The 27,177-nt window shown below is 34.9% G+C and overlaps 1 protein-coding gene across 1 annotated transcript in view; it reads right to left on the bottom strand.

Annotated features, from left to right (window-relative positions):
* Positions 1-27,177, bottom strand: part of LOC136025243 (RNA-binding protein 26-like) — a 77,089-nt gene continuing 49,912 nt past the window's right edge. The window contains exons 9-12 of the mRNA XM_065701076.1: positions 16,659-16,831; positions 11,090-11,798; positions 8,328-8,558; positions 1-3,369 (exon numbers count right to left, since the gene is read on the bottom strand). Of these exons, the coding sequence (XP_065557148.1) occupies positions 3,304-3,369; positions 8,328-8,558; positions 11,090-11,798; positions 16,659-16,831 (1,179 nt within the window). The 3' untranslated portion in view covers positions 1-3,303. The remainder of the gene's footprint in view (positions 3,370-8,327; positions 8,559-11,089; positions 11,799-16,658; positions 16,832-27,177) is intronic.

Raw genomic sequence — 27,177 nt, 5'->3', positions numbered from 1 at the left:
TTAAAACAAATATAACCTTTATTCTCTAGACTTCCGAATTGTAAATGACATATCACACAATGCAATGGAAAAAGAATTAAAAACAGAAAACAAAGAAAAAAACATACCAAAGGCTAGGTACTTTGAACTGATGAAAATTCTAAAGTCACTCACAATATACAGGAGTGTCCGAAAAACCTTTCCGTTAACCAGGAAATTAAATCAAAGCTGCCAGGAGGGGGGGGGGGGAGTGGAATGAACCTTTTTATCTTGCAAAATGTTAGCTTTTATCAGACAGTCTTGGCTGAACTTTTCGTTAAGAAGTAATGATGCCAAGGCTATTTTAAAATAAAAACAAATGGATTTTTAACTGAGAACTTTTATTGTAAGTGTTTTATTGTTTTTTATTTTTTCTTTGCTGAAGACGGCCCTTAGATATAGGGCCGAAATATTCAAATAGGTTTTGTTGGTTCACTGTCTTGGGAAAAAAGTCCTCATTATTCTCTCTTTTGTTGTTGTAGAATATTACGTAGTTGCCATACAAAGGGAAACATACCCCGGTATAATTCCCTCTCCATGCGCCTATGGTTTTCGGAAACCACGAAATGTAAAATTGCACGTCTTTCAACAGTTTTACCCTTTTCACTGCCTTTCAATTATTGTCATTTTTATGACGTCTGCTGAGTATGACAGTCGAATCCTTCACATACCCGACTGAAAATACCCGAAACTTGAGGTTGAAAAAAGTTCAAATTTGGTTAATTGTATTAAAGAAAATGGGTAACAATTTTAAATCCTTGGGCTTACTTTGTTAGAAATGAGGGTGAACATATCCGAAGGGGGTATTTATCTAAATTTAGTTGACGCCATTAGAACTAATGACTGTGGTCGGGTTTAGCTGTAGGCACTTCAAAATAATAACTATGCCATGTTACATGCGATGTTTTCCAAAGGAGGTGTGTAAAGGTTCATTCATAATGAGATGCTACTAATATGGGGAAATAGCTAGAGCTAATTTGAGTCAACCGAATCTTTGTAAAATTTTTCAGTCAATAAGAAAATTCTACGGAAATTCTAATTGGCTTAAATTAGCACTAGTTGAATGTCGGTACACGTAAAATTTCATTGCGAATGGGCCCTAAGGATGATTTTAAGTACTATTTGCATCATTATTAAAGAAAGATTTTAAGTACTATTTGCATCACTATTAAAAATTAAAGGTTGCCGAAAAACATGCTTTCCAGCAACCCAAATGTAACCAAACGAAAAGCTGGGCGTCCTCAATCGGGGAGGAGTGCGAAGGGAAGAGATGACAAAAAAAAAATGTAAACAAATAGGAGACTCTTGAGATAAGGAAAGAGCGAAACATAGCGGGGTGGAGGAGTGTGCACAGCTCTGTCGGTCTCAAGCGACTTGGTGTTACGATAAGCTGACAATAGCAATGTTGCAAATTACGGGAAAATATTTAACAAATTTAAATGAAAAGGCGAACTAGAAAAACTTAAATAAAAATGTAGCAAAACGCTTAATAAAGATAACAAATAATTGTGGAATTATACCATTAACTTCTGGATTGAAAGTTTCACCGTTTTTACTTGTTTCAAATTGAAAGACAGTGTTGTAAATCATAATCGATTTTTTTTATGTATTTTCTGTAAAGGATTTAAACGAGCATCCACAGTATATTAACTTAGAAATACACGAAAGCTAGGCAAGTCTATTGATTGAAAATTAGGCAATGCCGGAATTTATCTAATAAGAGGATTCAATAACTAAAAAACTAATGACATTCCTAACTTTTGATTTAGTATTACCTATACAAAAGGAAGAGTTAATGCAAATATTCAATCATAGCAAATTGCCTAGTTTTCTCATCTTTGACTTCGTTACATAAAACTTCAATTTACACATCTAAAACCTTACATCAAAGACTCAAGGGAAAAAGGCTAAGTTTTTTTCGTCAGAGAAATTTCACTATCTTTAACTTCGTAAAAAATTGCAAAAAACACACACAAAGACATCGCACTTACAAAACTCATCCCCCCAAGGCTTTTTAATTATTGAACTATTCAAAAAGTTCTTTCCTTAAGGTTTCCCAAAATATTCTAATCAAAGTTCTTTTTCAAACTTAAACCACTCAACCTCTAGATGTTGACTATAAACAATTTTCTTATCTTTCGTTTCCCAAAATGTTCTAATCAAAGTTCTTTTTCAAACTTAGACCACTCAACCTCTAGATGTTGACTATAAACAATTTTCTTAGAGCAATAATCAATATTCGATAATATCTGGTGTTAACCAAGACTAGGCTATCATGTCAAACATCTGATTTTCATGTATTTTGTTTTCTCGAATCTTAAGGGAAGATATCTCCAGAACATCCCTGGAGAGTGTTCAAGCCCGTCCTCCATGTGTGAAGGGATGAAATATTCGATTTTTCACACCTCTCTTGATATCTCGGAATTGTCTAATATGTCAAGATGATCAACAATTCCGCGCGGAGTTTCTAAACATTTCAGGTGATTTGTATATGGTTTATATTACTTTTCAAATTTTGCCATTCGACTATAAGCTATATAATCACATCTCGATCGTGGTCGCATTCCGGAGAAGAAGTTAACCGCTTTTCACTATGGCTGAAATTTATAGGTCTATTCAAAGAGTATAGCTAACTTATAAGAGTGAAAACTGGCGCAAGTGCAGACAGAAAAACCATCGATGCCATCTAGCGTTTGGCGTTTGTTTGCATTTTTCAGTATATGATTTAGAAAAGCTTGCTTCTAATTGGTGTAATTAGTAAAATTAGTGTACTAATAAGTGTATGATCTCAGTTTCCGAGGCGATAACAAAGCTTGAAAAAATACTAAGAAACGCCAAATGCTAGATGTCCTTGATGTTTTTTGGTCGACACTAGCGACAGTTTCTATTCTTTTAAGTTACCCACATTCTTTTGGATTTGCTCATCAAATAGATTTAGGTCTAATCGGACTAATATTTTGGTTTCTCCAACCGTTCTATTTGGATAGTTTCCGTTCAACACTAAATTGTTACAAAAACTAATGACTGAATTAGTTTTAAGAATTTCTCTCTCCCCTCCCCTCCCATACTTATTCTTGAGTGTTTCATACGGATAGAGAATAAAGGGATTTCAAAATAAGCTCCTTTTTTTTCTTCAACATATCAAAAAATATACATGTGATACCAAAGCAAATTAAAAATGATTTTAACTCATTACACTTTATCACTAACAAAACAGTAATACAAAATCCTAGCCAATGGCAAAAGAAAAAAAAAAACAAAAAAAATAACAATTTTGAATTTCTATTATCGCTTCCAGGAGAGTTCTTCCATTTCTTCGTTATCATAATCAAGCAATTCATCGTTTGGAGCCTAAAATAAAATAAAAATTATCAAAATAAAAGTGAAATTAAAACCACCTTAAATGTAAAGAAAAGGAAAAACAAGTTCAGCTAAGCACCAAAATTTATGGCAAATATTGAGCAGTTCACATAAATGAACTACAAATGAATTGAAAATACCACTCGAAGCCCTTTTTATGCTCTTTGCTCTTTCCGAATACAATAATCCTTTTTGTCACAAATTCAATTTTAAGCCCTTTATGGACCCTCAAAGATGATACCCTTTTCTCTTGTTTTAGATACAACTTATATACCTTTGTTAGTATCACTCTTGTTAAAACCGTTTTACCCACAAACTGAACCGACGGTGACAAAATCGAGAACCGACGGTGAAAAAATCAGAATTTGTCACCGGTATATATATATATATATATATATATATATATATATATATATATATATATATATATATATATGTATGTATATGGGTTGTAATGTGTTAAAATACAAAAATAAATGAAACTCTCGATAAAAGTTCCCACATATACTAATGAGAATAGAACAATCAGAGTAAAGGGGTGATCACGATGGACTGCAAAACTGCCTTTTAGGATTTATCGTATAATATCAATGATAATGGTATTAGTATTACATATTTGTAATAAATTGGTAAATTATTGGATCTACTGGTAGTGGGTTAGATTGCTAATATTAAAATATATTGCTTCTATTGGTAATATTAATTGGTAATTTATCGGTTCTATTGGTAACACTAAACATAATATTAACCATGGGTTCCCACTATTCCGTACTGCGTCACTTCATAGATAAAGACTCAAAAGAAGGAAGTTCTCGTTAATGATAAAGTTCCTGTTTTATACCCTTACGAAGAATTTCATGACTGAATTACATTGATGCGGTAGGAGATCATCCCTTTTTTCTAAGGAAATACAGATGATTCTGAAATTAAAATAATCCTTTGGGTTTTACCTAAACGATGTTGTAATGGTTACGATGGCTAAACTATGCTGTATATTACAATACAAAACCTGCATAAATTCAACAAATAAAGCACTATAATCTTTTACCGTAAGAAACAAGGAATGATAAGATATTTAACAAGCTCAAAATTTTAGTTACCCCTCCCTACTCCCCTCCTCGCCTTGCATACCTGCCTGTTGGTATCTCATGTTCAATTAAATTTATTATAACATTTTCGATTTAATTGAAAAACTTAATTTAAAGGTTCACACAAAATATACTAAAATTGGTTGCTACCATGTTAAGAAGCCTAGTTTTTACCGAAACGTTAATGAAATTGTCTATCGTATTTAATAAAAATACGGTTTGCTTTGTACGGTTTTGCTTCGGTGAGGTAGTGAGGTAGGGTTTTCCTATTAAGGAGCAGCCCACTATTCCAAGGAAACTCCTAGACTACACCCCTCGATCGGGAAGCTGCACTTCCAGAAACCATATTTCTTGGGGATAAAAACTTCTATCAAAGTAACTCAAAATACATCTTGTTTTATTAATATCTTTGGATTATCTCTGAGATACGGACTTTAATTGAGATATAGATCAGACTGACTTCTAGACATTTCAAATACAGAAAAAAAACATTAAAAGTCGACATGTCTATTTTATTAGATTTGTAACTTTTCGTATTTTAATCCTAATGTTCTCAGCTCAAGATAAGATGCTCTAACTACATAAGAACTCTAAGCAACTACATCGAAATTGCCAACTGTAACAGATGTAAAAAAAAAGACATGAATTTTAGCACGAAAGTTATCTTCCAAGTCAGTATCAAAGTCGAATTCAAGTCAGTATCAAAGTAGTTGTAACTGTTACAGTTTCCATTTCAAAATTACGCTTTTCCCAGAGCCCAAACTCATCATGTTCACTTTTTTTCACTTTTTCAAACATAATGCCTTGACTCTTGATTGACTTTTAACTCTCTATGTCTAACTAATATATTCCCTTAAACTGAAAACCAAATAAATAGGTCATGAAAAGTGCAGCAAAGTAAGTGCCGAAGAATGTATAGAGTAAGTCCGAACTAAATAAAAGATTAAGTCAGTCAGGGATATACTTCCTTTCTATTCACAACCATTTGAACACAACAAATCTATTTATTTTTATTCTTAGTCTTCTTGAGGGAGCCCTTATGTCTTAGTAGACACAATACAGATACTAAAACAGGGTATATTATTACATCTCCAGTTGCCACAAAACTCGCCCTAAAGTTTAAGAATTTTATATTTTTTAAACTTTTTATTTTTGTAAATGATAACTACATCAGTGAATGACAAATAAGCTGTTAACAAAACAATTCAGTTGTTACTAAAACTATTCAAAAATGTTGGACGAAATTTGAACATTGACTTCTCACATTATTTACTCTGTGCTTTTCAGGCTCATAAGAAAATTACAACTATAAATTATATTATTCAATTACAAAACACATATTTACAGATTATAATTACAAAAAAACAAATCTTCAAAGCCATTAGCTATTTGAGGCATAAATAGATGGAGATACTCTCTTTCACACCCGTGTAGTCCGACCCTTTACTTCTTCCGATGACCCTCCCATTTTCTGTAGTTTTGTTTTGACCAATACAAATCCCATGGAAGGACATTTTTGTTTTACATCAGTTGGTTTGTCAAAACACCCAATTTTTGTGAACTTATCATGGTTGATCTACAAAATAGGATCTTACTATTTCTTTCCTTAAGGATATACAGTGCCGTCGAACGAAATTCTTCTTATAGTTGATTGTTTGACATAGAGTCGCTTAAGCGAGTACCTAATAATATCCAAAAAATTCCCCTGGAAAGTGTTTAGCATATCTTCCTCGGGTATTTTGAATCACCCTCGTTCCGGAACCATACTTGACAACTGTAACTGTCGTGGTTTCTAGTTTCTGCATCATAATCCTATGCCTTATCGTTTGTCAATGACTTATAACTATTCATAACCGAAATAAGCCAACTTTTGTAATAAAACTAGAATTCTGGCAGTATCTACGTTGACAACGTCTGTGTTGACGAATGCAAAAACTACGTTGACAACGTCTGTGTTGACGAACGCAAAAAAGGGCAACAAACTCTTGCACATTCCTTTCAACTAAAAAAAAAAACAACAACAAAAAAAAACAATACCCAACGCCTTGCCTATTCTACTTTTCTAATTCCTAAAATCAATTCCTAATTTAAGCAAGTTAGTCATAATAGAAAAATTTTCAAACCTACAATATTTATTCGTTGCATAAGCACTTTTATCTAGGATACTCAAACTATTAGCACAAACAAAGTCTAAGAGAGTTTTTAACTTCCTATTCAATGCATGGTCTCTCACAACCCCTGTTGTGTTCCTTAGAACAAAGTCTAAGGGAGTTTTTAACTTCCTATTCATCAGCATGGTCTCTCACAACCTCTGCTGTGTTCCTTAGAACAAAGTCGGTGAAAACAATCAACACAGATAGGACACAACCTCGTATAACACTTGATTTGACATCAAATTAACAACTAAACTCACTACCATTCTTAACCACGACTCTATTATTTTTGTACATAGCCCTAATCACTTTTACATACTTATCTGGTATACCGTTTAAGAAAAAAACAGTAACTCCAACTTATCCATTTGCTGAACCAAATGCCCATTCATAAAATATATAACTCAGGACTAAAGGGCTCGGTTAATTCGAAAGTTTTCAATTTTAATCTAGCATGAAAATTTGGTAACAACTTCATCTCCTATTCGGGCTCTCCAATCTGTATCTACATAATCTGTTAGACAAATAAGTACCATAACACAAAGCAATTAACTTCCTACAGAATTTAGTTGAGCCTCTACAATTAGCCTATTCAGTTTTATCACATTTCTGAAAAAGGGGGCTTAGTAAAGTTTTCTTAAAATTTTCCTGACAGTTCACCTGTGTAAACTTTGGTTAAAAAAAATGAATATGATCCAAATATTAAATTAAATCAAGCAATACACCTTATTTATGAACTTTACTGTTAATTAGGTTTTAAGGAGCTAATCAATTTGGGCACCGAGATGTCAAAGTAGTTATAAAATATGTGCATGACGTACCGGTTCTCAGCCTTTTTAGGGTTGCACCCATCCGACATAGGTCAAAGTTAAATCAATCAGCTTAGAACCCCCATGTAATGAATAATAATAATTAAAACATAGTTATTCAGTTTTATTTTTGCATCTGTACGTGGTTGTATCTACATTTGGATAAGATTTACTAATTGACGAGCTAAAATTTCAATTATGTTTTATGTATTGGCGTCAATTCATGAAAATTTGGAGGAGAGGGGGGGGGGGGTTGTGGTGTAAATTTGTCGTTTTTAAAAATTGGTCCATGATATTACCAATAAGACATTTTCTATAAAAAAATACCTCCTAAAAAGGGTGTTTTCCAAAATCAAGGGGATGGGGAATCCAGACACAGCTCCCTTCAAATGACACCACCGATTTTACGTCCATTGTTGCCATACAAATTTAAAGTCAAACGAAAGACCGAACGTAAACCGGATTTTTTCTACAAGTGTCTAACAAATTCCGGGGGAGAGATCAAAGGTCCATATTTGTTTTTCCCTTTTTCCTGAGGTCATGGGTTCAAGTCCTTGTGTCGATGGTTATTTGATTTGGAAAAGGGGGACACTGGTGTGATTCCGTAAGCCCAGCCAGAGTCGACCCAGCTCTAAATGGGTGCCCGGGAAGGATCTGGGGGAAACACGGGAGGCACCGGATGATTTGCTCCCAACCACGCATTGCACTCCCGGTCGAAGGCATTGAATCAGGAGATAGGTAAATGCACAAAGCAGACCATTGATAAGCATAGAAATTTTTTTTTTTTAGTTTGTTTTATTGTTGTTGCTCAAGTTTTGTCATTTTTACTTTTTGAAAGACTGCCAGCAGCCATTGAAACATAATTTCAAATTTTCATAAAAACATGGTTTAGAATTTACCTCAGTAAGATCCATTAGCTTTTCACTTCGTGTTTCTTTGACAGTATTCGACACTGGAACTTGCTCTTTCAACGCGGGAGGGGTAGGGTGCCATTTCACTCTCAGCTTTGTATCCAAAAATTCTTGATTGACAATTTCTTTGAGAGCAGTCTCAGCTTCATATCGATATTTGTACTCCACTATCAGATCTGTTGGTTCAGCCGACATATGGCTCACTATTTCGCCATATTGCTGAAGAAAAATCAAAATTAAAAAAGGAAAGAAAAAAGGATGTCTGGAGGGAACACCAGTGGACTAACTTTTGAATAGACTCCCTAAAACAGAGGGCACCAATTGAGTGGAAGGGCAATTCCCCCTATATTTTTTACAATACCTTTTTTGGTATTTCATTGAATAAAAATTGTCTTCCTCCAACATTTTCGCCAGTTAGCCCCCTAGGTTTTTTGTTGGGGAATGTACAAATGAACGATACAAAATACAAAAAATTTTGAGCATTTTTGTCACTTTTTTTTACTAGTCGGAGAAAAATTTCCAGAGGAGGAGGGGGGTCAAACAAGGTACAATACAAGACCAATTTGCAATGAGAAAAATAACAGCCTTTGGTTAAAGATGAGAACATTAAACCAAAATAAGGCCAAGTAGATTGAGTTCACTCTTTCCATGAAAAAAAAGACATTTTTTAGCCTTTTTGGTCTTATTTTATTTTTTATTTTTTTACTTACGAAACGATTTGAGGTTAGTTTCTTTGTGCACTGCAAAATAATGAGTTTTAGTAGTCGCGTTGAGGCAGCGTCAGAATGAACTAGTAAAAAAATAGACTTATTCCGGTTGTATACTATATTTTCGGCTACTATAGGATTTACCGTTTACTAGGTCGCAGCTATTACTGCAACCAAGATATATCAAACAGTTCGTGGTAACGAACTGCAGTAAGGAGCGACCCGGCTCAATAGTAAACGAAACTCTAAAAAACGGAACTTCGATGCTAAAAGATATATCAAAAGAATCGGATTTTTATGCTGATTTTAAATATATAAGTTTCATCAAATTTAGTCTTTGTCATCAAAAGTTACGAGCCTGAGAAAATTTGCCTTATTTTGGAAAATAGGGGAAAACACCCCCTAAAAGTCATAAGATCTTAACAAAAATTACACCATCACATTCAGCTTATCAGAGAACCCTATAGAAAAAATTTCAAGGTCCAATCTACAAAAATGTAAAATTTCGTATTTTTGGCCAGAAGACAGATCACGGGTGCGTGTTTGTTTTTTTTTCCCAGGGGTCATCGTATCGACAAAGTGCTCCTAGAGTGTTGTAAGAGGGCTCATTCTAACGGAAATGAAAAGTTCTAGTGCCCTTTTAAGTGATCGAAAAAATTAGAGGGCACCTAGGCCCCCTCCCACGCTCATTTTTTCCCAAAGTAAACGGATCGAAATTTCGAGATAGCCATTTTGTTCCGCATAGTCGAAAACCATAATAACTACGTCTTTGGGGATGACTTAAACTAGACTAAAATAAACTAGTTTTTTTTAACTGAAAGTAAGGAACGACATTAAAACTTAAAACGAACAGAAAATACTCCGTATATGAAATGGGTTGTCCCCTCCGCAATCCCTCGCTCTTTACGCTAAAGTTTGACTTTTTGCCACAATTCTACTTTTTAAAACAATTAAAAACTTTAGCGTAAAGAGCGAGGGACTGCGGATGGGACAACCCATTTCATATACGGAGTATTTTCTGTTCGTTTTAAGTTTTAATGTCGCTCCTTACTTTCAGTTAAAAAAAACTAGTTTTTTTTTATTTAATTACAATTTGAAACTATCAAAATACAGAGCATTTAATACTGTATACAGGATATGACTTATTACGTAAAAAAGAAATAAAACAGCATTGAGATCAATAGGCATACATAAGCCCTATAGAAAAAAGAGGTGGGGCTTAGAACTTATTTCAGGTAGGTGTAGTGGCTATAACCTCCCTGTGCCAAGATAATTAGTGTTATATAAACAACTATTTCTGAAGCTGCGCATACTTCTTTGTACTGACGTCTTAAGCCGAACTAGACATAGCGTTGATTTTCCTATGAATCGCATCCGAGTTTAAATAGTGTTGGCATTTATCAGAGGTGTGATAAAGCGATTGCTTGTTGTAATCATTTTTTTTAAAATAAACAATAAGCTATAGTAAAAAAGCAACAGTTTATTTCCTGTACTGCAGCTTTGTTGACTGACACAAAGGGGCGTAATTTACTATGGGGCAGGGGGGAGGCAACTGCCCTTCCCGTACCTCGGTTCCCCCAGACCCCAGTTTTCTCCCCCAGATAAAATTTAGTTTCTTCAAAAATCTTGTCAAAACTAAGATAAGCGTGCATAATTCAAGTATCCACAAAAACGGGCGAACTTTCTTTAGGATATATTTACCTTTAGGGTACTATATGGCTCATTTTTCAGTCTTCATTGCTATTTTCACTTGATTTAGAATAATTGGCTCCAGCTCTGCCCCCCCCCAAGATTTTGACTAAGTTCCACCACTACCGATACGTAAATTCATTTTTTTTTCTTCTTTTTTTACTTCTTATGTTGTATTGGCGTGTTTCCTTTTTTCCTTTATTTAATCCTCTATAATACCATTTTTAACGTTTTGTAAAGAGGATAGATACAAATTATTAAAACTATTATAATATTTCTTCACAATGCACAACTGTCTGGTTGTGTATTGGAAGTATTCCCTGGAAGTATTTAAAATATGTCAAAATGGCTTACCGCAAGAAAGGCAAGAACATCACCAGTGTCTTCTTCTTTAAAACCAGAAACTAAAAGTTTTGTTGTGCGTCTATCTAACGAGATTTTTGGCCCAATAAATCCACCTCGACCACCCCTTGCTCGAATTGCTGGTTTCCCACGAACAGTGGCACCACCCACTGCCACAAGCTCTTGACGAAGGCCAACAAGTCGCTGCTTAGCCACTGCATATTCGGCCGGAGCCATCAATCTTGATTGAAGTTCGACTTCTGCCTGAAACAATTCCTTTTGTATGTCTTCCAGGTTTCTTTTTAATGGTGCACTTATTTCCTTTTTTAAGGATTCTATGCTTTCTTGCACAGTTTTGATGGTTTTCACAAGAGTCTCTCTCTCATCTCTTTTCATAGTTTTACCACCCTTTTCAAGTTTTGCAAGAAGTATTTTCTGTTGTTCAATCTGTTTTTCAAGCAGATCTTGCTTTCGCTTCACAATATCCAGCTGCAATTTGGCAGCTTCTTTTTTCTTCTCCTCTTGTTTTTTCCTCATTGCTTCCTGTGCAGCTAATAAAGCTTGAGCCTGTTTGATGCTTTCCAGCTCCTGCGCTTTTTGATGCTCCTGCTGCTTCGCCAACACCTCTTTATTGACAAACGTCGTGCTCTGGATTTTATCTTCTTCATAATCCATTACTTCTTGATCGTGTGGAACTGGTCCAAGACGATCTTTCAAAGACCTGCAAAAACATATATACTATATTAAGTGCACTGAAGCTAGGAAAAAAGAAGAAGCATTTCCCACTTAAAATTATACTAGACCCGAGCTGCTCAAAAGGGGGGCTACGGATATTCCACCTGAGATAGATTCGAAGAACTCCTTGGGAAACAACGGCCTAAAATCTAATTCTGACCTCCCCCCCAACTACAAAAATCTGACCCCCATCCCCCTAAAGGTGGAACCTTAAACAAAATAAATCTTAAATCAATGAAAACTTAGAACCAGCAAAACTGATTTTTGGAAAATGCCTTTCCTTGAGCTTAGTTCTTACCGTTTGAATAATTGTAACACGATCTTCACATTAAGCTAATAAAATACTAACAGCTTCAAACAATGTACTGTGAATTTCTGCATACAGCCAAAGTTGATGACTGCATTTTTCACCTTACATTGCAATCGGCAAGAAAAATACGGAAGACTTCTTGTTTCTTTCAAGCAGACTTTACAGATATTAAAAAAAATTAAAAATATCCCATGGTTCGCATGCCATTTTCGGATTTGGTGAAAACCAATCACTGACTTGAATATAATTGTGATAAAAATCTTGAATAAAAGCCTTTTTTAGGTCAATTTTCAAATTTAGTCCAGTACACTCAATAACGATTCCTTCAACTAGAAAGAAGGATAAAAAGAGAGAAGCTAGAAAGAAAGAAAGAGAGAAGCTAGAAAGAAAGAAAGAGAGAGAGAGAGAGAGAGAGAGAGAGAGAGAGAGAGAGAGAGAGAGAGAGATGTACACAACTTCAAGCCGAAAGGAATATAACTGCTCTCATCGCCTCGTCGATTTCCAACAAAATCTAAATCTAAACAAGAAGACAGTTTGTTTAATTGTATTTTGCGAAATGGTGTCAAAATATGAAAATTTGGGAAGAGAGGGGGATAAATGATATCGTTTTTTCAATTTCTCGATGAAAATACCAAAAAAGGTAATTAAACTAGGTGGGGGGGTCTAAGAAGGGGCACATACACCTCCCTTGACGCTACTGATTTACGTCCGTTGTAGCCATACAATATTTATCAGTCAACAGAAGCAGTGAACTTAAACATGATTTCATCCATAATAATCAAACAAGTTCCGAAGGAGAGATCAAAGCGGCAACTGTTTTAGGCCTCATATTCAGGGAGGGGGGGTAAGGTTCCTTACCATGAGTGTAAAAATATAAACAAAAGGAATTTAACGTCAGATCTCAGAAAAACTGGAGGAAGATAGCTGCCCCCCCTGCCAAGGCCTAAAACCGCCCCTTAATAAAAGGGGCGGTTTTATTCATTGTATTATAAAAACAATATGCTTTTAGAGGAGTTTGTATATTTCGCAATTGATGGCTGAACCCCCCTTCCTCTCCTAGTACCTTCCTTATTATACCATTAAAATTTGGAATAGAGATCGAATTTATATTGTATTTTTTTGTAAAATTGAAATATTTGGTTCGAAAATAAATTTGATTTTATATATAAAAAAGGTATAAAAGAAAAAACTTAGATAACGACCTGTCAAGGAAAATATAGAAATACATGTCATACATCTCAGGGACATAGCAATTACAGTAGATAGAAAAGCGTATTATCATCCTGTCGTACTGTTTGATTGACACAAAAAAAAATCACGATAACCATCAACTGATGCAACCCTTTTATCGTGCGAATTTTGCGGGATTGAACATTCTTTCAGAACTTTTTATGCAGGTATAATTTTGATTTAAAAGGGAAACTATAATCATCATGAGCAATATGGAAGTAATTAGAGACTGAGTGTGCGTTTGACATGTAACATTGCTCATATCAAGAAAACTTGAAAAAAAATTGCAACAAAAAAGGCTTGAACAAAATCTCAAACACTTGTAATCACCTGCAGAGACATAGCTGAGACAAAAAGAATTATCATCGCTAGTAATTTTTAAGTACCAGACTTACAAAAAGTTAGTAATATAGTCAGGTGGTAAAAAAAAAAACCTTTTCAAAGATCTTAAACAAAGAGCCCATTCTCTTTTGTGTCATAGGCAGGCTAAATTCTTGCAGTATGTTTTGTCTGCATTTCCGTCCATCTAAGGAGTATAAAAGTCAATAAAAAACAGTTATTACAGTTATACCTTTTTACTGAAAAACGCAAAATTCTTTTAACGCTAACAGTACCCTCTAATCGGGACCGTGTCCAAGATTTTTTTCGAGGAGGGGGGGGGGGGTACAAAAAACTTAAAAACACATCAAAAATATGTCAGAATAATATTGGAGGGGGGGGGGGGGTTCAAACCCCCGAATTCCTCCTATGGATCCAGCTCAGTAAAAGATTTAATTTTGGAGATATGCATAGGGGTACTACTAGGACGAGGGGGTGCCAATACGTCTTTGGATCCCCTTTCCCCCGAATCCCAAATTCTACTGAATTTCTGGGCACTAGTCATTCAAATTTTCATTTGATTCTAGTTATTATTCCCCCCCCCCCCCCCAAAAAAAAAATCCTTTATGGGTTGAATGGAACTTTTATGGTCGAGATCAATGTTGTCTTTTCTTATGACCCAATTATCGGCTCGACCCTTGTGGTAAATAACAGCTACACCACTAGTACTTTACCTATTTCATATGAGGCTGAATATCTTTCACAGATCGATGTTTAACGATATTAACTGACGCCATTGATGAGATACTCTCACCATACGGAGACGAACGTTTTACGAGTCGGAGTACGTAGTACGTAGAGGATAAACGGAGACTGACCCAAATAGATGAGCAGGCAGATCAAGGGTGTTTTTTTAGTACTTGGTTCTAAATATTTCCTCCCTCAAGATAATCAAGAGAAAAATGTTCGCCTATGCCTTGATAAACGATTTTCTCGCCTTGATAAACGATGACAGGGTAAAACAAACTCATCAGAAGGGGATAAAGAGATGTACCTGTAAAAGACAGTCACTGATTCCACTTGCTCTACTACCTTATTCTGGATTCTCTGGAGTGGTACTAACAGAGTTAGTACAACAACTCTGTTCCCTAACAGAGTTAGGGAACAGCAATATTTGAAGACGAGTCTCCAGTGCGACTTTTACGAAGATTAATTAAAAAAAAAGGTTTTTCCGAGGGAAGTAAAGAGCAAAGTTGCTTAAAACGAACAAAAATTATTGCTTCACAACCTATCTAATACATATCAATAAAACTAGTGTAAATAAACCAACTATTTACGTTTCCCTATGTTTCAAGGATTATAGAAAAATAGTGCTTTACTGAAAACACAAAAGTCAAGTATAAAAAAAAGGAATATTGATCTGGAGTCAAAAGTGAGTGTGTAGCCTGACAAATCTACAAAGCTTTCACAGTCTTACACCAGTTGTGACGTCAGTAACTTTCAGTATACAATTAAAATTATTTTAAAAACATAATTTATATTTTTTTTTAATAACGGCAAAGTAATTGAACAGCATACAGAAATGATGGATTGATTTATTAGGTAACATTTTGGTCTCGTCAGCTATAATACTAATAGTGATTAAAATGCAATCTTAAATTGTAAGATCTATGCTAACCTTAGAACTTGTCTACAAACTAATCATGACATGTCTTTTCCAGAATTCCTCCCAACTCCTCCAAAGAGATCGGATCTGTTACGGTTATGTCAATCACGTATCTAGAGCTTATGCTTATTCTTCCTATCAAGTTTCATCCCGATCTCTCCACTCTAAGCGTTTTCAAAGATTTCCGGTCTCCAAGATTTCCGTTTCCCCTCTCCACCCCCAATGTCCCCGGATCCCATCCGAATTGAAAATGAAGCATCTGAGACATGATATCTTTCTATATTTCAAGTTTCATTAAGATCCAATCGCCAATTCGTGAGATAAATATACCTAAATTTTCACGATTCCCCCTCCCTCCAGCCCCCCCATATGGTCGAATCGGGAAAACGACTGATATCAAGTCAATTTGTGCAGGTCCCTGACACACCTACCCATTTTCATCGTCCTATCACATCCAGAAGCATCGAACTCACCAAAGCCCTGGAAATCCCCCCAAATCCCCCAAAGAGAGCGAATTCATCCCAGTTATGTCAATCACATAGGACTTGTGCTCATTCTTCCCACCAAGTTTCATCCCGATCTCTCCACTCTAAGCGTTTCCCAAGATTCCCGGTTTCCCCTCGAACTCCCCCCAATGTCATCAGATCCAGTCAGGATTTAAAATAAGAGCCCTGGGACACGAGGTCCTTCTAAATATCAAATTTCATTAAGATCCAATCACCCATTCGCAAGTTGGAAATATCTCATTTTTTCTAATTTTTCCGAATTAACCGTCCTTCCACTCCCCACCAGATGGTCGAATCGGGGAAGCAACTATCTATAATTTAATCTGGTCCGATCCTCGATACACCTGTCAACTTTCAGCGATCGTTATATTGATCGCGTATCTACTTTCGGATCTTCTTCATGTAGAATTGGGGTGGTCCGAAATTCGAACCTGAGACCTCTCACACCCTAAGCGAGAATCATACTACTAGACTAACAAGCCATACTTAAGAACAACAATCATTTGTTTTATCGGCAAATAAAATTCTTCTCAACTATCTCGTTAACCCCCCCCCCGGATGGTTGAATCGGGAAAGCGACTACTTCTAATTTAATCTGGTCTGGTTCCTGATTCGCCTACCAGCTTTCACCGTCCTAGCTTATCTGGAAGTGCCCTAACTAGCACAGCTGGGACCGACAGACAGACAGACCGACAGACAGTAATTGCGATCGCTATGTTGGTAAATACCAAGTGCCATAAAAAGCAGAGAAAAAAGACAGAGAATGAGAAAACAAAACAGAGAAAAGAAAAATAAAGAAAGAAGAGAAAATTGTACCTTTGAGTTGACCCAAGTGATGGTGGTATGTTTTCTTGTTTGTCAGCATTATGCCAGAAAACTTTTATAAAGCGATTATTCATAACTGCTTCTGATGATCGATAGGCTGCCAATGCTTCCCCGTGGTTTGAAAAAGTGACTACAGCTGCTTCTGGGTCCCCTCCATACATTATCTATAAAATAAAACAAACTACATTCAGGGCTTATCTATGTTTTAAACTATAGTTTTATGTAGAGAATTTCTTTCTATGTTTCTTTTCTATATTTTTATTTAGAATTTTTTTCTTTGTTTTACTCTATTTTTCTTTGCAGAAATTTATATGTTATATGTTTTCTATGTTTTTTTTTTCTAGATTTTTCTTCACAGACTTTATATTATGGATCTAGTGTATATTATCCAAAGACAATTACTTTCTATAATTTTAAAATGCAAGGAATAAGATGAATTCTTTATATAGTGCATGCATTAGCATCATGCACAAAATCCTTAGCTCATTGTAAAAATTGCAATACTGTTGAAAGTTTGACAATCGGCGAGAACCAGACATAGAGAGTGCAATTTTCCTTCTCTTCCTCTTTTTTTTTGAGATACAATTGACTCATCTCTTTTTCATTTAGTCAAATTTCTGATTGGACAGTTCAGCTATTAGTTTTTGCTTTCTTTCTCACTCTGATAATGGTAAATAGTTATTATTTTCAATTATTTAATATTTATTCATGTTTTTTTTTAATTTTAGTCTTAAACTATACTAAACTTAAACTACTTTACGGGGTTTATCTTTTAAGTTTTTTTTTTTTTTTTTATACACAATACGACTATTCGAGTATCTTACAGTAGAATTAAAAACAATTGCCGATTTTGGTAATTCTATTTTCTTTGTCAAGCCATTTAATGAGTAGAAAAAATTCAAGTTTGATCAGGCAATTCGGCAATTTTTTTTACGCAAAAGCAATAGCCTTGGAAGAGACAAGTGCTTGAAGCACAACAATGATTGATATTACGCCACCCTCTTTACGCTAAAGTTTGACTCTTTCTCACAACTCTACTTTTTAAAACAGTAAAAAACCTTAGCGTAAAGAGCGGGGCGTTGATGAGGAAGCAGCTCCTTTCATATACGAAGTAATTTCTGTTCGTTTTAAGTTTTAATGCCACTCCTTACTTTCCGTTAAAAAACTTGTTTTTTTTTAATTTCTGAACGTTTTTGAATCAATGCATGTTTTGATTTTGGCTCTCCGCAGATGAATAATTAAAACAAAATTTGCATATTCATTTTTTTTGGCTAAATGGCTTTCTCATAGTTTTGATCGAATGATTTTGAGAAAAAAGGAGCGGGGGAGGAGGCCTAGTTGCCCTCCGACTTTTGGTTACTTAAAAAGGCAACTAGAACTTTTAATTTTTTACGAATGTTTTTATTAGTAAAAGATATACGTAACTTACAAATTAGCTTACGTAACGAACTTCTGTATTCTCCTGTTTTTATTACTTATATGAGGGGGTTCACCCCCTCGTCAGTACCTCGCTCTTTACGCTAAAGCTTAAAATTTGTCCCAATTTCTTAAGAATGACCCCTGAATCACAAAAGCCGTAGAATAAATAGTTGAAATTACTAAAAATACTTTAGCGTAAAGAGCGGGATATTAGGAGGAGGTGAGCCCACCATACGCATGTTAATTTCTGTTCGTTTTAAGTTTTAATGCTTCTCCTTACTTTCAGTTGAAAAAACTTTTTCATATTTTTTTTCATTGTTTTTTTAAATAATACTAGAAAATTCTGCGCTCCCTTCATGAAAATTTTCTTACCCCATCACAAATTCCTCCAAGGAAAGTTCCCCAACATATCCACCTCTTCTCAACCCCCCCAACCTAAAAATCCCCCTGAAAACGTCTGTACACTTCCAAATAACCATTAGTATATGTAAGCACTGGTCAAAGTTTGTAACTTGTAGCCCCTCCCACGGGGACTGTGGGGGAGTAAATCGTCCCCAAAGACATAGTTATAAGGTTTTTCGACCACGTTGAATAAAATGACTATCTCAGAATTTTGATCCGGTGACCTTGTAAAATAATTAGCGTGGGAGGGGGCCTAGGTGCCCTCCAGTTTTTTTGGTCATTTAAAGAGGGCATTAGAACTTTTCATTTCCGTTAGAATGAGCCCTCTTGAAAGATTCTAGGACCACTGGGTCGATACGATCACCCTTGGAAAAAAACAAACAAACAAAAACACAAATAAATAAACACGCATCCGTGATCTGCCTTCTGGCAAAAAATACAAAATTCCGCATTTTTGTAGATAGGAGATTGAAACTTTTACACTAGGGTTCTCTGATATGCTGAATCTGATGGAGCGATTTTCGTTAAGATTCTATGACTTTTAGGGGTTGTTTCCCCCTATTTTCTAAAACGAAGCAAATTTTCTCAGGCTCGTAACTTTTGATGGGTAAGACTAAACTTGATGAAACTTATATATTTAAAATCAGCATTAAAATTCGATTCTTTTGATGTAGCTATTGGTGTAAAAATTCCGTTCTTTAGAGTTTTGGTTACTATTGAGCCGGGTCGCTCCTTACTACAGTTCGTTACCACAAACTGTTTAATCAACTCCTATCAGTATAAATCTTGTCTCTGTGAACCTAGAGTAAGAATTAAAAAAGGAAAAACAAGCTGTAGTCTTTCATTCAAAAACCAAGAAAATCCGATTACAACTAACAAAATTTGTCTTGAAGCCGATAAGTCAATTCCATTCGTATACGCACTTAGGATCAGTCTATACACTTTAGCGAACAAGAAGAGGAGAAAAAAAGCAATAAAAAGGTTTCTTGTCATAGAACACTCGAATTTTTTTACGCCGATTTAACCAGTTCCTTACTAAGACTCACCACGCAATCACCAGACACATGCACACGGGCATATTTACGACTTTTGTTGGGAGAGGTGGCGGTGACTATGTTTTTCGGGGTAGGATTACAAAAACAACTTTAAAAAACGGATCAAAAAGTTGTTATATGCATTTTTATTGTTTTTTCACGAGTCGGGCAATGATTTTTTTGGGGAAGGGGGATTAAACTCGTTACCCCCTCCCCTGAATACAGCCTTGCCCACGCACACCAATAACAATCTTGGAATGTTTATTTTCCGTCTTGATGCACTGAAATCAAAATTAACAACAAATCATCTTTTTGAATTTTTTCACCCTTTGTTGTATGCAGTTGGTCCAATTGACCTTTGAAATGTTTATCTAAAAAGAACGTGATTTGGTTAATTATCCAAATAGAAAATGCAACAAAGAATGTCCAGACGCACATTTAATTACTATAAACATGAATTCGCATGAATGAACTAAGATTGCTATTAACTCCAAAACAAAAAGAACAAGATCATAGCTTTAACGGAAAATAAGAGAAAAACAAGAGATAATCTTCAATTTGAAACAATTTTAAATATTTTCTTGTTCTACCTAATCTAGTAATAGCAATACATCCAACTTCGAAAATTTCAAAAAAGCTTTAATTGTTCACTTTTAATTATTCCCAGCGTTTGTTTTTCACGCACCGGGATGCTTAAACAGAGAAATGAAAATTATAGCTTGATTATGAGGGAGCAATTAATTCTGAGAAAAGTTCATGATTTTAAGCTGCATTGGCGACAGGAACGTTGATAATTTGCCAAGCGCTATTCCCCTTTTTCTTGCTTCGTAAATAGTGTATAATTAAAATTCAGCCAAATGGCAATGCGCCTTTTCTGCTTCAACAAAGCCTTGCAGATGAATTCTTATTAGTACACGCTTTTCCTAACAAAAATCACTCGCTATATGAAATTAACCTATTGTTTGTAAAACGTTAGTTATAATAACCCCTGATTGAGGAAAACAATTTTATGGGAGGAATACATCCATTTTCTTGAAAAATCAAGCACTTCAAGACTGCACACACGGGATGGAGGGACTTAAAGCCTGTGCTTCCCCAAAATTTCAACTTTTTTACAATTTTTCTTATAATTTCTTTGAGTTTCCATGAAATTCACAAAATTTTGAAGTCCCTCCCCCTGGAAACCATGCGCGTATTTCTGTCTAGGCAACTTTTAACCTCAGAAAAACCCTGAATATTTCTTTTCAGTTTATATTTATAGCCCCAGTATAGTTTCATGGTGTCCCTCCCCAAATTTTGAAGTCCCTCCCCCTGGAAACCATGCGCATATTCCTGTCCAGCCCACTTTTGACCTCTAAAAAACCCTGAATATTTCTTTTCAGTTTAAATTTATAGCGAAAGTATATTTTCATGGTGGCAAAACACATCACTGAAATAATTTCCAGGTTTCGGCGTAAATGCCTACGTCAGATTCCCAGATAAATTCGAACAAAATTCACATATATTTTGGGGGATTCCCTAACTTGGCAATGCTGAGCCAATAGACATTAAGCAAAATGGGGGTTTTGATCGGATAAAAGTGTGCCCTCACAGTGAAAATGGTAGAACAAAAAGATATAATGGTCTTTAAATAAGACACGAGAATCAAACAGTTCGTGGTAACGAACTGAAGTAAGGAGCGACCCGGCTCAATAGTAAACGAAACTCTAAAAAACGGAATTTTGATGCTAAAAGATACATCAAAAGAATCGAATTTTCATGCTGATTTTGAATATGTAAGTTTCATCAAATTTAGTCTTTGTCATCAAAAGTTACGAGCCTGAGAAAATTTGCCTTATTTTGGAAAATAGGGGGAAACACCCCTAAAAGTCATAGAATCTTAACGAAAATCACATCATCGCATTCAGCGTATCAGAGAACCCTATAGCAAAAATTTCAAGCTCCTATCTGTAAAAATGTGGAATTTCGTATTTTTTGCCAGAAGACAGATCACGGGTGCGTGTTTATTTGTGTTTTTTTTTTCCCAGAGGTCATCGTATCGACCAAGTGGTCCTAGAATGTCGCAAGAGGGCTCATTCTAACGGAAATGAAAAGTTCTAGTGCCCTTTTTAAGTGACGAAAAAATGGAGGGCACCTACTCCCCCTCCCACGCTCATTTTTTCCCTAAGTCAACGGATCAAAATTTTGAGATAGCCATTTTGTTCTGCATAGTCGAAAACCATAATAACTATGTCTTTGGGGATGGCTTACTCCCCCACAGTCCCTGGGGGAGGGGCTGCAAGTTACAAATTTTGACCAGTGTTTACATACAGTAATGGTTATTGGGAAGTGTACAGACGTTTTCAGGGGGATTTTTTGGTTTGGGGGTGGGGTTGAGGAGAGGGGGCTATGTGGGAGGATCTTTCCTTGGAGGAATATGTCATGAGGGAAAAGAAATTCAATGAAAAAGGCGCGGGATTTTCTAGCATTACTATAAAAAAACAATGAAAAATAAACAGGAAAAAGTTTTTTCAATTGAAAGTAAGGAGTAGCATTAAAACTTAAAACGAACAGAGGTTATTACGCATATGAGGGGTTCTAAAAATACTTTAGCATAAAGAGCGAGGTATTTAGGACGAGATGAATATCTTGCTCTTTATGCTGAAGTATTTTTAGTAATTTCAACTATTTATTCTACGGCCTTTCTAATTCAGGGGTCATTCTTAAAGAATTGGGACAAAACTTAAGATTAGTGTAAAGAGCGAGGCATTAACGAGGGGACAAACGCCCTCATATATATAGTAAAAATATAAGAATATGAAAGTTTGTTACGTAAGTTAATTCTTAAGTTACGTATATTTTTTACTAATATAACATTCATTAAAAATTAAAAGTTGTAGTTGCCTTTTTATGTAACCGAAAAATTGGAGGGCAACTAGGCCTCCTTCCCCACCCCTTATTTCTCAAAATCGTCTGATCAAAACTAAGAGAAAGCCATTTAGCCAAAAAAAGAATTAATATGCGGAGAGGCAAATTCAAGCATGCATTAATTCAAAAACTTTCAGAAATTAAATAAAAAACTAGTTTTTTTTAACTGAAAGTAAGGAGCGACATTATAACTTAAAACGAACAGAAATTACTCCGTATATGAAATGGGTTGTCCCCTCCGCAATCCCTCGCTCTTTACGCGGAGGTTTGACCCTTTGCCACAATTCTACTTTTTAAAACAATTACAAACTTTAGTGTAAAGAGCGATGGATTGCAGAGGGGATAACCCATTTCATATACTGAGTAATTTCTGTTCGTTTAAGTTTTAATGTGGCTCCTTACTTTCAGTTAAAAAAAACTAGTTTTTTTATTTAATTTCAAACAAGAAAGAATTTCAAAAGCTCTTTATAAAGTTTGACTATTTACCTCGACGCTTCTCGAATTAATAATCCGATCACAGAACAATCTGACGAAAACCAAATTTTTACGAAATTTTACGAATTCGGCGAGTGATGACGAACAGTGGTCAACTTCAAATATTTTTTTTTTACCAATTTAAAAAATTAAATAGCTTGTTAAATTTATCATGAAAAATAGTCAGAAGTCTAAAAAATTTATTTTAGGCCTGTAAAAAAAAGTGTCAATTGTCCTTAGAAACCTTATCATTAATAAAGATAATGAGAATAGAAAAAACTAATGAACAAGAAAGTTTTGAAAAATCTCCCAAGCACTCAGGTCCAAACGCCAAGCTTTGTAATACAAAGAAACAATAATAGAAAAACGGTGGGTGATTTACTTTTTCTGAATGAGAAGCCGAAATTACTGAAGAAAAGTAGTACAGTAATTAACGATTTAATTAATTAATTAATGATTTTTTTAATGAATAGTCAAAATATACATAATATAGTTTAGTTATTATTTGTTGGGGGTATACAATCAAGTTTTAATTTTATTTTTAATTGGGATTGGATTTACCACTTGTTTTTATATACGTTTGTTAATGAAAGCCAGTTGTCAGTCTGTTGAAATTGATTATAATTCAAAATTGGTAATTTATTATGTTGTTGTTATATATATGATGAAAGTGTATTGAATTTTGTTTTTTGAATTTTTTTTTTTGGTAATCTTTTGATGCCACAACAATGAGGGATTTCCTAAGGACGGTAGGACATCCCTCTTTATGTAGGGAGCGCAATGAATTTGTTAATTGTAATATTTTAGGTTTTGTACACTTTCTGAATATTTGACTATTTTAAATTTTGTATTTATAATTGGTATAGCTGATATTTTATGAAATTTGACAGGTTATTAGATTAATTGTTAGTTTGAGTGTAATAGATTAGTCAGTACGACGAAGCATGATTGTGAAGATGGCGGATCAATGTAAAACTAATCTAGAATTAGTTTTTTTTTAGGTTGAAGAAAAAGCAGAAAAAGGATCCTGGAGCACAGATAGGAAATTCTGGAAGCTCCATTCAATTACACCAACAACAAACAATTTAATTAATGAAAAGTAGTACATTAATAGTTAATGATTCGATAATGGAAGAACTCATTTACTTTTTTTTTACACTATGAAATAGTATGTTCAAATGTTTGAAAGACAATTGGTAAATAAAACACCTTAACTTGCCAACTGACAATACTTGGTGCATTTTAGAATGCTTAAAGGAGTTAATTTGTCAAATTTCAGCATAATCTACTTAGTTTTAATAATATGATTAATATAATTAAAATATTTCAATATAATTAAATTATACTTATTAATTTTAAATATATTTTTATGTATTTTTCTAATATGTATATATATATATATATATATATGCATATATATTTAAAATATGAATTTCAGATATGTTTTAATTAATTAAATTAATTAAATATTTAATATAATTAAAGAAATGTATTTGTCAATTTTTAGCATAAAGACCATTAAGCAAACTGTTCGTCATGATCACAATGCTCCCTATCAGAAAAACATGCTGATGAAAAGTGTAATCCTTAGGTCATTAATCTAAAAACAAAAGTTCAAACTGATCTTGGGGGGTAAGGCCCCTGCCCTTTGGTGTAAACATACAGACCTTACTTATTCACAAGGAGGGGGCAAGAAGGCAGCTCTAAGCCCTACGGGCGAAGCTCTACATTGGAAATATGAATTATCCGTTACGTTGATATGTAAATAAACCAATCTATGTAAATACCTTAAATGATTTGATTCAAGAATCAAGTTAAACTTATCAATGAGAAGAAGAGATGTCAAAATAAGCGCGTATTGGTTTTTGAACTATGTTCAGGGGGATTGGCATTCCCCCAAGGTTGAGAAACTTCTGCTTTAAGCGAAGAGCATATCTTAAACTTTTATTTATATTTTACACGCCAAAAAAAGAAAAACCAAAAACTTGTCGAATATTATTGGAACTGCTGGCCATGAATCTTGCTAAAACACCCCCCCACACCCAAAAAATAGCGACAGTGTAAAATAAATTCAGAGAATCGGATAGTAGGTGAGTTTTTTAAGGGCTCAGCAGATATGATGGCGTTAAAAACCTGAACTTCTTGAATTGAGATAAGGTACTACTGCCTAGGCATACTATTGGACAAAACAGGATAAAAAAAACAACAACAACAAATATAGCGGCAATGCGATGACAATAGAAATAAGCAATCTAGGTACCTAGACTTCTAATATATTTCAGAGGAGTGCCATTTAGGGGAACAGACATTTCTCAGAGCGGGGGATAAAGAAATGATTTCTGTATATTTTAACATGTGTATAATTTTTTGTAGAGGTCCATACGAGAGAAGGGTAGGGAGCAAGGAAATAAAACTCTTCTAGCATCCTTCTGTTTAGGTATGATTAGCAGCACAGGATAACTATGAACTATGATTGCAGTATAGATAAAATACACCCGAGTAGCAAGAAAGTAAACTGCAATGACTGGCGGGTAGCAGTAGGATCTGAACACGTTAAGCCAACAAGTTCTCCATTAAGTAACACCATGATATTTATTTTCTACACTTAACGACATCAGTCTTAAGTCAAAAGCATTTCTAGGGGAGGGACAGAGGGCGCAAAATTTCAAATAAAAAATCATTTTGTAATTTTTGAAATTTATTATTTATCAAAATAAAGTTGAGTTAATAAATAAAAATAAGTAATAAGTTAATTTTTAATTAATTAAATAAAAATAAGCAAAAATATCGAAGGATAAATTGACAATAATTTTGTTAATAAATAACATTTATGTTAAAATTTGGTCCGAAAATTTTGTGGGAGACAGTTTTGAAATAATCAAAACTTCACCCTGGACACAAGAGAGGCCAAACCTCCCACGGGTCTTAAGCTTCTAGAGCGAGGTCCTTAGGGCTTAAAGTTAAGAAATCACTTTTTGGAATTAAACATGCGAAGATTACGGTAGTTCAAAAAGACTTTATGCAACAAGACCTGATTTCCAGGAGAAAAAACTAGAAAACCCACTTGTTTGTTATTCTAGTGTCGCTGTTATGACGAAAAAATTTTGATACATCAGTTTCATTTTCTAACCATTCCTAAAAATGATAAAAAGGATAATCAGGATATTTTAGAAAAAATCCTCAAATATAATAAAAGACAATAGATCGAAACAAGCAGTAGATCGGACTAAGTTTACAAACATCAGCTGCGAGCCTTAGTTTGACAAAAAAAGTCACATACCATCTTCCGAATCGTCATATCTGATAGTGTTTTAACAAGGGATTCCATTCATTCAGTTACCGACCGTGAGATCTGAACTATGGAAGAGGGGGCAGGCATTATCATAGCATATCCCTAGCAGATTTTTTATCTTTGAATGAGTCGGATAATAAACTAAAAAAAGGGCAACGAGAAAATTGATAGACAAGGCAAGTCGCACACATTAATCGGTGTCGATTACCTTCAGAATGAAGCTGGATGGATGTAAGTCTTTTCCCCGCAATCCAAGTTTTAGCTAACAGTTTTTGCTCGAACGGCGGAAACAGAATTGTTAGCTACCAAAAATTGTTAGGTAACAAACCGCAGAAACATAGTAATTGGGCGGGAAATTAAAAACATAGGCTTGGAAACTTCAAGGACTGCTTGTACAGTTGTGCAGGACTGCAGTCCTGAAATCCTGCTTGTGGATAAAAGAAGGGCAATGCATTGGCCAAATCAGAATACCTCAAGGGAGCACAAAAGGTCCATACATTGGACAAGTCAAAATACCTCAAGGGAGCAAAAAAAAAAGTCTACGCATTGGTAAAATCAGAATACGTCAAGGGAGCAAAAAAAAGTATACCCATTGGTCAAGTCAGAATACCTCAAGGGAGCAAAAAAAGCCTATCCACTGGCCAAGTTAGAATACCTCAAGGGGCTCAAAAAAGGTTTATCCACTGGCCATGTCAGAATACCTGAAGGGAGCAAAAAAGGCTATCTAATAGCGAAGTCAAAACGCCTCGAGGGAGCAAAAAAATCTACCCATAGGTCAAGTCAGAATACCACAAGGGAGCAAAACAAAAGCCTATCCATTGGGTAGAGCAAAAAGATCTACCCACTGGTCAGGTCAGAATACCTCAAGGGAGCAAAAAAAGGTTTATCTACTGGCCAAGTCAGAACACCTCAAGGGAGCAAGAAAAGTCTATCCATTTACCAAGTTAGAATACCTCAAGGGACCAAAAAAAGTATATCCACT

Source organism: Artemia franciscana, chromosome 3, assembly GCF_032884065.1.
Source record: "Artemia franciscana chromosome 3, ASM3288406v1, whole genome shotgun sequence".
Classification (NCBI taxonomy): domain Eukaryota; kingdom Metazoa; phylum Arthropoda; class Branchiopoda; order Anostraca; family Artemiidae; genus Artemia; species Artemia franciscana.
This window is presented reverse-complemented; position numbering and strand designations above follow the sequence as displayed.